General features: G+C 45.5%; 1 protein-coding gene across 1 annotated transcript in view; it reads left to right on the top strand.

Moving 5' to 3' along the window:
- Nucleotides 1-15,161, top strand: part of abcc3 (ATP-binding cassette, sub-family C (CFTR/MRP), member 3) — a 79,367-nt gene extending 64,206 nt beyond the window's left edge. Inside the window, exons 24-31 of the mRNA XM_079577942.1 lie at nucleotides 3,540-3,739; nucleotides 4,201-4,327; nucleotides 5,191-5,292; nucleotides 7,720-7,866; nucleotides 9,342-9,500; nucleotides 9,595-9,761; nucleotides 10,627-10,821; nucleotides 14,995-15,161. Of these exons, the coding sequence (XP_079434068.1) occupies nucleotides 3,540-3,739; nucleotides 4,201-4,327; nucleotides 5,191-5,292; nucleotides 7,720-7,866; nucleotides 9,342-9,500; nucleotides 9,595-9,761; nucleotides 10,627-10,821; nucleotides 14,995-15,106 (1,209 nt within the window). The 3' untranslated portion in view covers nucleotides 15,107-15,161. The remainder of the gene's footprint in view (nucleotides 1-3,539; nucleotides 3,740-4,200; nucleotides 4,328-5,190; nucleotides 5,293-7,719; nucleotides 7,867-9,341; nucleotides 9,501-9,594; nucleotides 9,762-10,626; nucleotides 10,822-14,994) is intronic.
- The last annotated feature ends 200 nt before the right edge of the window (nucleotides 15,162-15,361 follow it).

Raw genomic sequence — 15,361 nt, 5'->3', positions numbered from 1 at the left:
ATTATAAATATTGTGTTGACTTGGTGTCTCTGTATCTGTATAAAAGATTCCAACGATACAATGGCAGTATTTTCTGCAGCTGAATATCGCTCTTCAGATGTTGTTATTGTGACAGGCCTGAGTTCTAGTCTGCAGTCCGTAGTTAGTAGTAGTGGGAGCTGTATTTGTACTGTTTGGTCTGATCTACTGTAGATGAACATAGATAATAGAGTTAGTAACTTTTGTGCCGTCTTCCCATCATAAGCTCCAGCACTGGTCCGCGATGACCTACAAAATATAATGGGTAAAAATGTGTAGATCAGCCAAAAAAAAAATCTTAATTTGCTTCCATTATAGCTTTGTTTTGGTCTTGATTTATTATGTCTTGTCCTAAAATGGTGCAGAGAACTGTGTTGAAACGGTTCATGTGTTGTTTTGTTGATGTCATGAAGTCGTAATAAGCAGTTCGAAGCTCAAATCTTTAATAGTAGCGATTGGTGTGAAGGGAGTTTTGTCACTAACCTGATGGCTGTGGTCCGACTCTGAGCAAACCTTTCGGCTGTTCACACCCTGCTCCTCTATTGTCTCTCCACTTCATCATTATCATCATCATCATCATCATCACTTCTCACTCATTTTGTTTTGTGGTAGCGCAAAAAGAAATATCTGCATCATTCAAAACAACAATACTAGATGGAGAAAGAGATGATTTAGGCTTGTTCAAAACTGTTTACTACGAAAAAAGTTATGTTAGTTTAAATTACTCCAATAAGAAAGAATATTTTAGATATTTTGATACTAAAAACAAAAGTTAATAGAGATTTATTACGTAATTTAAGTGCAACCTTCTTTCTTGAAGTTGAAGTTTCCAAATGAGAAAGAAAGAAACTTTTCAAAAGTAAAGAATCAAGCTCCCTCCTGATTGGACCTGGCAGACCGGTTCATAGGAAAGCTTGTCTCACTGGTTAAAGTGATGGCACTGGGGATTCTGATTAGGAGTAGCCTTGGTGTGAAGCCTCCTTTTTATACTTAATTAATTCATGATGTAGTTGTGTAACTTTATGCAACTACTCAAATTGAGCCTTTTTCCCTGATGTGTATATTCCTTTTTGTTTTGCTGTGAACAAACTAATACAGAACACCTGCTCTTCCCCACTCTACATGTCTAACATTTGTGAAAAGCTAACCAAATTTTCTGAGCAATGTAGTTTCCGTCACATAACCAGAGCCGCTTCTAGACACTAAACGGGCCTCGGGTAAGATGAATACAAGGGCACCAAAGTGGCAATTTTATAAAGACGAAGTTGAAAAAACATTTGAACATTTTGCGACACGTAAAGGAAGAGAGTCAATTCCATATTCCATATTTTCACCCTGGTCTACATATCTGAATCAGGAGTAAAGCCTGTGGAAAAGTCTGTGGCCCTCATCTCATCTTCCTCTGGGTAAAACTATGGGAGGGAGGTTCTCCGGTCTCTACCGAGATCAATTAACAGGAAGTGGAGCCCTTCACAGCTCATATCAATGCCCAAATATCTAGTTTAATTTCTAGGTTATAATGTGACCACAGGAATAGCATAGGAACAGCAGCAGATTAACAAAGACTTGCTAATCTACTTTGTGCACAACTTCAAATCATAACAACGCCGCCCAAAAAGTGACTTCCTTTTTCGATCCAGCACACCAAAATAAAAGCATTATCTTATTCATTAGTTCAGCAGTTCATTAGTTTAACTTTCCTTCTGCCCATCCGACACTTAAAATGTGCGTGTTTAATTATATTCTTTTAATGTTGCCAGCTGAACTAATCAATGAGACGAGCTGTGTGCTTTTATTTTGGCGTGCTGGATCGAAACAGGAAGTCACTTCTTGGGCGGCGTTGTTCTGATTTGAAGTTAAGCACAGAGTCAATTGAGTGGGAACAACTTGAAGAAGTGGGTGTTGGCAGTTTTGGTTCTCTTAGGAGGGGCCTGAGTCTTAAAGAGGGGGTGTTATGCTTTTTTCAATCACATAGCACCAGTCTATATCACACTACAATGATGACAAAACCTTCTGTTGGTCTGTAAATGCAGTAAATTAGAATAATTGCCTTGTATAAAATTGCTCTCTCAAAATGGCTGTAGTGAATGTCTTGAAATAGGCCTCTGTCTCTTTAAGAACCTCTGAGCCTTTCCGACACGCCCCCTCCACACGCTGTCTGTGGCATCAGTGGGGAGGGGGTTCTGCTGAGGAGCAGTGGTTGGTTACTCGGCTGGTGACGAAAGCTCGGAGGCGTCTCCAGGAGGTGGGGGCGTTCCTAGGAGGACTCAGGCAAACCTATCCCTAAAATGGCCGCCATCAGAGTTTTTACAGATTACTCAAAAATACGTGAATGTGCCAAGGCAACACTTTTAATGAGGGAGTGACATAATAACATGATGTAAAGCTTGAAAAAGTCAATTTTGCATAATACCCCCCTTTAAAGCGACCGCTCTGCTTTTGGGTGCAGTGTCACATTCTGACCACAAGCGTTTAGAAGAACTCAGCCAAACAAGTTTCACAATGAATATGCCAAAAATTCACTTTGAATAGCGGAAAACATAAAAATTAGCTTATTTCCTGACCAATTAAACAATTTGGCTGGCAAGTGGAAATGATGTAATGCTCTACTCTACATAAAAATAAAAATGTTTCCGAAGTGAATGGGTTGTTGCATCAATCCCGCCAACCACCTAAAGAGCATAGACACTACTCGTCTCAAATACCGTTAAAGGGGGGGTATTATGCAAAATCGACTTTTTCAAGCTTTACAACATGTTATTATGTCATTCCCTCATTAAAAACATGCCTGAAGTGTTGCCTTGGCACATTCACGTATTTTTGAGTAATCTGTAAAAACTCTGATGGCGGCCATTTTAGGGATATGTTTGCCTGAGTCCTCCTAGGAACGCCCCCACCTCCTGGAGACGCCTCCGAGCTTTCGTCACCAGCCGAGTAACCAACCACTGCTCCTCAGCAGAACCCCCTCCCCGCTGATGCCACAGACAGCGTGTGGAGGGGGTGTGTCTAAAGGCTCAGAGGTTCTTAAAGAGACAGAGGCCTATTTCAAGACATTCACTACAGCCATTTTGAGAGAGACATTTTATACAAGGCAGTTATTCTAATTTACTGCATTTACAGGTTTGGTCATCATTGTAGTGTGATATAGACTGGTGCTATGTGATTGAAAAAAGCATAAGACCCCCTCTTTAAGTATACAAACTGAGGCCCCTTGTAAATGCCCACTTGGCCCTCCCTGTCGTCACGGCTCTGCGCCTAACGTTAAAAGGCTCCAAAGCTTGATGAATTCATCTGTCTGGCATGTAGAGTGGAGCTTGTATAACTCTGGCGTTACATCAAGCCCGTCGGAGCGCTCTGCAGGTGCTGCTTGCTTTCATTAGTGTGTGCATGGCCTGTGCGTGTGCCAAATACTGTTGTTCTTCTTGCGTGTATGTGTGTAATCCCCTGTTGGCCCAGCGTGTTCCGTTGTAACGCTTGTATTTTATGTTTTCTCTCCCCCCCCCACACCCGGGCCGACGTAGAGGTTTTATGTTGCCACGTCTCGCCAGCTAAAGCGCCTGGAGTCGGTCAGCCGCTCGCCCATTTACTCCCACTTCTCGGAGACCATCACGGGCTCCAGCGTGATCCGCGCCTACGGCAGGCAGTCCGCCTTCGTGCGGATGAGCGATAGCAAGGTGGACGACAACCAAAAGAGTTACTTCCCGGGTATCGTGTCCAACAGGTAGGTGGTCCCGTCAGTGCGCACGAGCGGCCGGGGGCAAAGGAGCCCTCTCGCAAGTCAAATATTTATTGGATAGGTCACACTCAGAAACTTTTATCTAAAAACAGTTAGCATTTAGCCATCAAACATTGTAAATTATGAACGATCAGCTGTTGTCGACCCACTGAACACATAAAAGTGAGGGCAAAGCCTAGTTAGAAAACATTAATGGGTGTAAAGACCTTTTGAGATTTGACTTTTGTGTCCTCTGAGCTAAATACTAAATCATTTAGACCACATAGCATGCATTTTAGGCTAATCTTCCAGCTAGATACTTTTGACTAGCCCTAGATCTGATCCCATTGGTCCCTGGGCCCTGTGCCTCAGTGTGACTAAAGCATGGGTCTAATGCACATAGGCTTGTACTGTATTGCTTTAAAATTGCTCTGTTGTTCCCCGCTGATCGTGCGCCCCTCTCTCAGGTGGCTGGGCGTGAGGATCGAGTTCATCGGGAACTGCATCGTGCTGTTTGCCGCTCTGTTTGCGGTCACTGGGAAGGAGAGCCTCAGCCCGGGCCTGGTCGGGCTGTCCGTCTCCTACGCCTTACAGGTACACGGCAAATTTGTCACTTGCTACGCACATTCAAACTGGTTCAGGAGCTTTAACCGTGTTATAACTTTGTTCCCTCGTCAAAAAACATACCTGGGTTAGTAGTTTGCTTGAATAATCCTGTTTGATTTTGTTGTTACTTTTACTCTAAAGAGCTCCAATCTGTATTTCCTGGATTTTGTTGCATAATAGATAGAACCCAAAGTGTCCTTCTCTATCTTTAAGTTCATAAACTACCACCGGAGCCATTTTGAAAAGTTCTTCTCTCGAAAAGTCATTCACGACAGGGTCCTCTATTTTTTAGCATTCCATTAAAGCGCTACTAAGTAACGTGTTTACCTTAATAAACCTTTTCTGTAGTCCCTCTGGGGGTAATACAAGTGTTAATGGGGTGATTGGGGGGTCTTTCATCTCCCCCTGGTGTCTCTGGCCAGAAAACTACAATCGCAACTTCCCTGCACCGGGTCGGAGTCACCAATACACACTAATGGAATCACGAAGAAGAAGCTAACAGGCTAACAGGCAAAGCTAACTGTGGGCTAGCGTCACTTAAACAGTATTTACAGCCAAGTTTGAGTGAAAAGAAAAATCTCCATTGTGTTACTGGATGTACAATATCCCTCTGTCCCTTTGTCTTTTCTGTCAGCGTAGTATTTACTCTCACGGACAATTAATAAGTAAAAAATTGCAACATGCTACGACACATACAGTGCTAGGTGCACGAGTTACTCAGTACTGCTTTAAGACAAACAATTCTTTCTGCTTCTTACAGAGGGCACTAAAACCACACAACACACAAACCACACAAACCATCACAGAAAGGTTCTCTTTTGTGATGTTAAGTCTCCACTTGTGTCCCGCAGGTGACCATGTCTTTGAACTGGATGGTGCGCATGACGTCCGACCTGGAGAACAACATCGTGGCCGTGGAGCGGGTGAAGGAGTACTCCGAGACGCAGACGGAGGTGGGATCCCAGTCAGACGTGTGTCATGGGGAGGGAATGCTGTCAACAAAACAGGAATTTACTCACATTAAGAAACAAACAACACTGAGCTGGAAAGCAGAAGTAGGACTTCTAAACGCCGGCTGTGAAAGGTATTCACTGCAGGGCCAGCTTCACATGAGGTCAGGAGGTTTGCATGTATCGTTTAAAAGGGAGCAGAACAGATCAGAATAGGGTTTTCATGTAGAATTTGCCTGTTTTTGACCTCGCTGCAAAATGTTGTCTAGAAATTCTATCTGGAAGTTGGAAAAAAAGTTTACAAAAAATAGATGCAAGAAGAACCAGACTTGCTACACTTAAAGCAAGACACGAAGCTGCAGATGAAAACATGGATTTTTCACGCAGCTTTCTCCCTTAATATTTTATCTCGTTTTAATGTCAGAGCATGAAAAAAGAGAAAAGTTTTCCTTTACGAAGCTTATTCACAACATGTTGGGAGATTTTCCAGAAAGTAAGTACGACAGTACTTCCCCAGTACGGCTTCCCACACTTATTCATGCACAAATCTTGATATATTTGATGTCTATGTGTAACACGAATGGGGACCGAGATGACGCTGTAATCCAAATGTGGTCTTTTCCTTTTTTGGGAGACAGCAGTGGCTAAAGACTTTGGGATCTGTTTCTTAAAATCAGGGTTTCATTGAACAATTTCTCCACTTTAGTAGCTCCCACAGAAAACACACTTTCCAATCTTGGACTTTTTGAAGGTTTTTACAGAGAGATGTTTTTTATGTCTTATTCCTAGCCTGATTTATTGAGCTTTGAACCTAAAAAACAAGGTGAAATTTGAATTTTTACAGATTTTTCTTCTGATAAATGGCTTATTCAAAAACTAAGCAAGAATCAAAATCCCCTCTCGACAGTGGCACAGATGGTTGAGCGGGTCGTCTCATGATCGGAGGGTTGGGGTTCGAATCCCGGCTCCTGCAGGTGCAGACTGTCATTGCAAGACAATGCCTATGTGTGAGTGGTTGGTGGTGGTCGGAGGGACCGTCGGCGCAGATGTGAGCAGCCTCGCTTCTGTCAGTCTACCCCAGGAGAAACTGTGGCTACAAATGTAGCTTACCATCAGCATGGACTGAGTGAACCCCCCCCCTTTCATGTGTGCAGCGCTTTGGGTGTGACTTGTGTCATATGAAAAGTGCTATATTCCCTTCCCTTCCCCATCTGAAACACATCTTTGTAAAACCACACATTTAAACCTGGCTCTATCCATTGTTTTGATAGAGCCAGACAATTTCTACCAATTTTATGCATATAATGCCTTTTTATATGAAAATGTAAAATTACAAAAAACCTGCATAACACTGTTTTTCTCCACATATTTATGCCCATAGTTTCTACTTTAAAGAGACTATACCTAGTTTAAAAATGTTAAAACTAAGTATTTTCCTCCCCCTACATGTTCCAGCCATGTCCTAATGTGTAGAATGAGCTCAGACCTGTTCACCACAACTGCCTCTAAAATCATGAACTGTCACTCAAAAAGGTGTTCATTTGGTCTGAAGTACCGTCATGCACGAGCTTAATATAGAAGCTGCAGTTACACGTAAGACCTGAGGTGGCAGTAGTGAGTATAAAATGAACAATTTGCATCTTGTCTCTTGAAGTTACTTGAAATAAGGTGGATAGTTTTTATTTTATAAAGTGCAGATTTACTAGCAGATGTTTTTGCAGTGGTTGAGATGATTAATAAGCTTAATTATGTTTGTGAAACATATACATGTCAGTGCTATAATAAGTTTACAAAGGACATTATGTAGTTGAAGCCTTTGTTCTTTTCTAATTTCAACCATTCGTTGCTGTTGGTCTCATAGCTCTACTGAAAAGGGGGGAAATGATTAAGTCTTATGATTAATATGGCACGTTTGTGGACCCATATTTTAAATGTAAACCTTCATGTTCAACACGGGTGAACATGTTTATTTAAATTCCTCACCAATAAGAAAATGGGGGTCGCGATGCACCATCCTTTTCAAAAACAATAAAGCTTTATTTATGTATTTTATAATGTGAAACAGTCTGTCTAAGTACATAAGTAATATGGACTAACTTGTGCCTAAACCTGTAATAGTCTAAAAAGAAGAATCCACAGAAAAACCGTCTGCTGGACATGTTCCCCAGGGCGGGCCCGCTGATGTACTGTGTGTGCGTTCTTAGCCTGCCTATATTTTGCAGCAGCTCAATAACCTATCTAACACATCTGTGCTGTACGCCGCGTACCTGCATGAGCTGGTAGAGTCGTCAGTGGACACGTTCGCTCTGACCTCTTTCAACTCTGTCCCCGGGGTCAGATGAAAGTTTGGCCCGCTGCATGTCGAAGAATGATAAACAAATTAGTGCGCTGTAACGACTCACTCAGGATGGTTTCTGCGCGTGTCCCCAGGCGCCGTGGGAGATCCAAGACAAGAAGCCGCCGCCCGACTGGCCGACGCAGGGGAACGTGCGGTTTAAAGACTACAGCGTGAGATACAGAGAGGGGCTGGACCTGGTGCTGAAGGACCTCAGCCTCAGCGTCACGGGAGGAGAGAAGGTTTGTTCCTTTACGTCCTCGTGTTGTAGCAGAAGACCAGAGCGGGGGCAGATACAGTGAAGAGTTGTCTTTGGAAGGAAAGCAATACAACTGTGACTGTGAGAAACAAAATATCCCTGCAGAACCCTAGACATAATACAATATGTAATAGAATCCTCGCTTCTTAGTTTCAGAAACATCTTTCTGTCATCCGATCAGAACACAGAAATATCCTCCGACAAACATTCACTTTAATGTCCTCCAGCAGTTTCACTTTAGGTTTAAAGCTGCATTATGCAACATTTGATGCCGGGAAAAAAGTTGATATTTGTGAGAGTTTGACCCAGCGGCTGTATGAGTGGACACCATGGCGCCTTTTCTTTCGATCACGGTGGTCTCGCTCCAGGATGAATTGTTTTGTAGGCTTTTTCTGGTGAGAGTCTGCAGTGAAAACCTTCCAAGCAATTGATCCTGGAGCGTCCTAGAGACAACCCTGAGCAAAAGAAAAAGCGCCATGGTGTCCACTCATACAGACACTGGGTCACTTAAAAGTCAAATACACAAAAATATATATATTTTTTTTAACATAAAAAGTGGCATACACTGCGTTCCAAATTATTATGCAAATGACATTTTTCTAAGATTTTCTAAATTGTCAACTCAAATGAGAGTCGGCATAATTTTCAAGTCTTTAGCTGTTAGAGGATCATTTAAATGTGGCTGATAACATTTTCAAAAATACATATAGTAAAAACCTCAAAATCCACTGTTCCAAATGATTATGCAACTCATCGTTTCAATACATTTTAAAGCTTGTAATTAACTGAAAATGGTCATTTGTTGAATTTGTAGCATTAGGAGGTCATATTTACTGAAATCAAAAGATATTTCAATCAAAAAAATATTAACAGGTCAAGTTATATTTTACCAAAGGAGCCCTTGTGTGAGAGCAGCTTCCAAATTCTGAAATCCATTAAACTTGTGAGTTTTTGGACAGTTTCTGCTTGGATTTCTTTGCAGGATGTTAGAATAGCCTCCCAGAGCTGCCGTTTGGATGAAAACTGCCTCCCACCCTCATGGATGTTTTTTTTGTTGTTGTTGAGGCTCCAAAGGTTCTCAACAGGGTTGAGGTCAGGGGAGAAGGGGGTCCACATCATGAGTTTCTCTCCTTTTATGCCCATAGCAGCCAGTGATGCAGAGGTATTCTTTACAGCAGGACATGGATTGGAATTGGATTGGAACACCTTTAAAGTGACGGAACTGTAATTCAGAAACTAGGCAGGTTTAAGCTACTTCACTAAATCTCCACAGGGATAAAATGTCTTCCATCATACCACGCTAATTCCCCTAATTCCCCTCGCGTACGATAAGGTCTATAAACAGGATTGATGGACTACAGGCTAGGGTTAGACAAGCTTTCTTCTTTCTCTCAAGGCACATACAGGTGATTGAATTAACAGTCCCACCAAGCATCCCTTTTGTTCTCACGTCTGCAGATTGGAATAGTGGGTCGGACGGGAGCGGGCAAGTCCTCCATGACCCTGTGCCTGTTCCGACTGTTGGAGGCAGCAGGGGGGGAGATCTCCATCGACGACGTGAAGATCTCTGAGATCGGCCTGCACGACCTGCGCTCCAAACTCACCATCATCCCACAGGTGATTTTGGGCCACGTTTCTCCCATCCCTGCACTTCAGTGTAATATCAGAGTGAGCGATAGTTCTACGTATTGTGTTTTGCCCCCGTGCACAGGAGCCAGTGCTGTTCTCTGGGACCCTCCGCATGAACCTGGACCCCTTCGACACGTACAGCGATGAGGAGGTGTGGAAGGCCCTGGAGCACGCTCACCTGCACAAGTTTGTGAGCAACCAGCCGGCGCAGCTGCTGCTGGAGTGCGCCGAGGGCGGGGAGAACCTCAGGTCTGCACCTTTCTGTATGAGCAGGGTTTATCCTACGAGCAGGATGTGAAGGGCTTTGTAGATGTCCACAACTGCCCAGTCCATTTCACCCGTCTGATACCAAGCACAATGCAATCATTTGAAACAATATTTTTTACATTTCTGACATTGAATTTGATGATTTTTTTCCCAGAGCCCAGATTTCCGATTGGATTGAACAAAATCCTATTGACTTCTTAACTCCCGCCTGAACTGAGAGGATCTTTTTTTCCATCATTTTTTTGTTTTTTTGTAACTTTTTTGTCATTTTTTCGTCCATTTTTTATCACATTTTTGTCACATTTTTTGGGTCATTTTTTTTGTAATTTTTTATCAATTTTTTGTAATTTTTTTGTTACATTTTAACACATTTTTCTCATATTTTTGTAAAAAAATTTGTCCAATTTTGTCGCATTTTTGTAATTTTTCCGCCAATTTTTGTCAATTTCTTGTAACATTTTTGCCACTTTTTCATCAATTTTGCGTCACTTTTTTGTCAATGTTTTCTCACTTTTTTTGTCACATATCCTTCATTGTTTTCGTCTCAGTTTTGTTGCTATTTTCACAGCTTTTTTCCAGAAGCTTTTGGATTGGGGCAAAGCCAAACTGGAGAAAATGTACTCGATTCAGGGGGGGGGGTTCAGGGGTTAAAACAACCCAATTTGTTTTTACATCGATTCTTCAAACAAAGCAGAAAAAGCCCCACGTTCTCTCCCTCTCTTCCAAAAATCGAAGCACTTCAATCAAGAAGCTCTTTAAAACGACCTTTGTTCAACAGCTTCAGGTTTTAACATTGTTCAAAGCCACAGTAATGTCTGACGGGGGGGGGATGTGTGTGTGTGCACAGCGTGGGGCAGAGGCAGCTGGTGTGCCTGGCCCGCGCACTCCTCAGGAAAAGCCGAATCCTGATTCTGGACGAGGCCACAGCAGCCATCGACCTGGAGACGGACGACCTCATCCAGTCCACCATCCGCACGCAGTTCGAGGAGTGCACCGTGTTCACCATCGCCCACCGCCTCAACACCATCATGGACTACACCAGGTACGGCCCCACGGTCCCCTTCTTTGAATATACACAATGCATGAGAATGTTTTTATGGATGTTTTTACTCATCAGATTACTATCAGATATTGGAGCCGATACTGAAAAAAAATACAATTTCGGGTATCGGCTACAAATATCCGATACCAGTTTTGGCTCTCACCGCTTTAAAAGAACAACTTTCACCGACTAAATCTAAGTGAATATGGACATGCTGTATACCATTTTGAGAATTCAGTCGCTGAGTTTGTTTTAACTTCCACATGTATCTTTGATTAGCGCCGGCTAGCTATAGCATGCTAAATCTAGCGGGAGCATGCTATTGCTAACAGCAACTAATCAAGGCTGGGTCAGAAACTATGAGGAAAAAATATCTAAAGTAGCCTAAAGATGGGCTACTGCTGACGTTTATGAAATTCTGTTCAAAGAATAACTGACATAAGATATTTTTTCATGCACAAGTTGTAATGATCAGATCACTTCATGTGAGCTGTTTATATTCGTATAAAATAGCCGGTCCCAGGAATAGTGTTGAAAATCCAGTGGTCATTGTTAAATGTTTTCTTTCTTTTTTTATTATTATTATTATTATTTTTTTTTTTTTGCAATTAATGGGTTTGTGCACTATAAATACATAATAATAAAGAATGCCATCCATCCATCCATCCATTTTCTTCCGCTTTATCCGGGGCCGGGTCGCGGGGGCAGCAGTCTCAGCAGAGATGCCCAAACTTCCCGATCCACACACACCTCCTCCAGCTGTTCTGGGGGGACCCCGAGGCGACACCAGGCCAGCTCGGAGACATAGTCCCACCACCGTGTCCTGGGTCTTCCACGAGGCCTTGTCCCACTAGGACATGCCTGGAACACCTCCCGCGGGAGGCGACCAGGAGGCATCCGAAACAGATGCCCGAGCCACCTCAGCTGGCTCCTTTCGACGTGAAGGAGCAGCGACTCTACTCCGAGCTCCTCCCGGGTAACTGAGCTCCTCACCCGATCTCGGAGGGTGCGCCCAGCCACCCTGCGAAGGAAACTCATTTCGGCCGCTTGTATTCGCGATCTTGTCCTTTCGGTCATGACCCAAATCTCATGACCATAGGTGAGGGTGGGAACGTAGATCGATCGGTAAATCGAGAGCTTTGCCCTCCGACTCAGCTCCCTCTTCACCACGACAGACCGATACAGCGACCGCATCACTGCTGACGCCGCACCGATCCGTCTATCGATCTCACGCTCCATCCGTCCCCCACTCGTGAACAAGACCCCGAGATACTTGAACTCCTCCACTTGAGGCAAGGACTCCCCACCGACCTGAAGAGGGGAAGCCACCTTTTTCCGGTGGAGAACCATGGCCTCGGATTTGGAGGTGCTGATCCTCATCCCGGTCGCTACACACTCGGCTGCAAACCGCCCCAGTGCGTGCTGAAGGTCCTGGTTCGTTGAAGCCATCAGAACAACATCATCCGCAAACAGCAGAGATGAGACTCTGAGGCTCCCAAACCGGACACCCTCCGGCCCCTGGCTGCGCCTAGAAATTCTGTCCATAAAAGTAATGAACAGAACCGGTGACAAAGGGCAGCCCTGGCGGAGACCAACACGCACCGGGAACAGGTCTGACTTACTGCCGGCAATGCGAACCAAGCTCCTGCTGCGGTCGTACAGGGAACGGACAGCCCTTAGCAGAGGGCCCCGGACCCCATACTCCCGGAGCACCCCCCACAGGGCACCACGAGGGACGCGGTCGAACGCTTTCTCCAGATCCACAAAACACATGTGGACTGGTTGGGCGAACTCCCACGAACCCTCGAGTACCCGATGAAGGGTATAGAGTTGGTCCAGTGTGCCACGACCAGGACGAAAACCGCATTGTTCCTCCTGGATCCGAGGTTCAACTATCGGCCGGATCCTCCTCTCCAGCACCCCGGAATAGACCTTACCGGGGAGGCTAAGGAGGGTGATTCCTCTGTAATTGGAACACACCCTCCGATCCCCCTTTTTAAAGAGAGGGACCACCACCCCGGTCTGCCAATCCAGGGGCACTGTCCCCGACCGCCACGCGATGTTGCAGAGACGTGTCAGCCAAGACAGTCCTACAACATCCAGAGACTTAAGGTACTCAGGGCGAATCTCATCCACCCCCGGAGCCTTGCCACCAAGGAGCTTTCTCACCACCTTGGTGACTTCAGCCCCGGTGATGGGCGAGCCCACCTCCGAGTCCTCAGCCTCTGCTTCCTCATTGGAAGACGTGACGACGGGATTGAGGAGGTCCTCGAAGTACTCCTTCCACCGCCCGACGACATCCCCAGTTGAGGTCAGCAGCCCCCCACCCGCACTGTACACAGTGTTGGTGAAGCACTGCTTCCCCCTCCTGAGGCGCCGGATGGTTTGCCAGAATCTCTTCGAGGCCGACCGATAGTCTTCCTCCATGGCCTCCCCGAACTCCTCCCAGACCCGAGTTTTAGCCTCCGCGACCGCACGAGCCGCAGCACGCTTGGCCTGCCGGTACCTCTCAGCTGCCTCAGGAGTCCCACAAGCCAACAAGGCCAGGTAGGACTCCTTCTTCAGCTTGACGGCATCCCTTACTTCCGGGCGCCACCACCGGGTTCGGGGATTGCCGCCGCGACAGGCACCAGAGACCTTACGGCCACAACTATGAGCAGCCGCATCGACAATGGAGGAGGAGAACAGAGTCCACTCTGACTCCATGTCCCCCGCCTCCCCCGGAATCTGGGTGAAGCTCTTCCGGAGGTGGGAGTTGAAGACCCCACTGACAGAGGGATCCGCCAGACGTTCCCAGCAGACCCTCACAACACGCTTGGGCCTGCCAGGTCTGGCCGGCTTCCTCCCCTGCCAGCGGATCCAGCTCACCACCAGGTGGTGATCGGTTGACAGCTCAGCCCCTCTCTTCACCCGAGTGTCCGAGACACGCGGCCGGAGGTCAGATGACACAACTACAAAGTCGATCATCGACCTCCTGCCTAGGGTGTCCTGGTGCCACGTGCACTTATGGACACCCTTGTGCTCGAACATGGTGTTCGTTATGGACAAACTGTGACTAGCACAGAAGTCCAATAACAGAACACCACTCGGGTTCAGATCGGGGAGGCCGTTCTTCCCAATCACCCCCTCCCAGGTCTCACTGTCGTTACCCACGTGGGCGTTGAAGTCCCCCAGCAGAACAATGGAGTCCCCAGTCGGAGCACCATCTAGTACCCCTCCCAGGGACTCCAAGAAGGCCGGGTACTCTGCACCGATGTTGGGCCCGTAGGCCGAAACAACGGTGAGAGACCTGTCCCCGACCCGAAGGCGTAGGGACGCGACCCTCTCGTCCACCGGGGTGAACTCCAACACGTGGCGGCTGAGCTGGGGGGATATGAGCAAACCCACCCCAGCCCGCCGCCTCTCCCCGCGGGCAACTCCAGAAAAATGGAGAGTCCAGCCCCTCTCCAGGAGTTGGGATCCGGAACCCAAGCTGTGCGTGGAGGTGAGCCCGACTATATCTAGTCGGTATCTCTCAACCTCCCGCACAAGCTCAGGCTCCTTCCCCCCCTAATAAAGAATGATATTAAATAAAAACAAACAAAAAGAAACATATGTATATACGTACATACATACACACACACACCCACATACTGTACATATACATACATATACATATATACACACATATACATGCATGCATTCACAGCACATAGGCACATTTATGTACATACACATACAAATAGTTACACAAATACATATACCCATCTGCGCGTACATGCACGTACACATGCATACACACATATACACACATACATTACATATCCATTCAACTCAAATTCCCTTATTTAAAGTACTGTAGCCTCAAATAAATAGTTATAAAGTAAAAGGGAGGAGGGGGGTTACCTTGAAAGTCAGTTGTTACCTTGTCATTTACGTTGTATACATGTTAAATGTTTTCTATTAGTTTATTAATAGATATAATTGATGATTGAGTCTCTTGGTATCGGTTAATATCGGATATTGGCAGAGACTCAACCCCCCAGTATTGGTATCAGAAACAAAAAAGCATCTCTACTGCAAGTGAAACGAGGACAAAATGATCTCTACCGACCCAGTATGCTGCTGCAGCCCTGTTAGAACCCAACATTCTTTACGACTAATTGTTTTTATTTATTTTTTATTTTTTTGCAGAGTGCTGGTGTTGGACAAGGGAACAATAGCAGAGTTCGACACTCCCACGAACCTTTTATCTCAGAGGGGAATCTTCTACGGCATGGCTAAAGACGCCGGGCTAGCTCAGTGATGCTAACCGCGCCGCTGCCTGCGCTAGCGAACACGCCCTGCGCTCTGAAGCTGGCTCCACAAAAAGTCATCCCTGGAAAAGTTACTATAAAGCGAGCTAGGCCTGTCACATGTTACATTCTCCATTCCACATTCCACTGCCTAAGAATTCAACGCCTAAAGATGAAAATACAAGTACAGCACGCCGGTTTCTAAGGCACTGTCGAATTCGGTGTGTCACATGCGTGCAATTAACAGGAGCATGCTAAGTACGGCA

This window comes from Gobius niger (genome assembly GCF_951799975.1).
Source record: "Gobius niger genome assembly, chromosome: 19".
NCBI lineage: Eukaryota > Metazoa > Chordata > Actinopteri > Gobiiformes > Gobiidae > Gobius > Gobius niger.
Note: the sequence above shows the minus strand (reverse complement) of the source record. Positions and strands in the feature narration are given on the sequence as shown.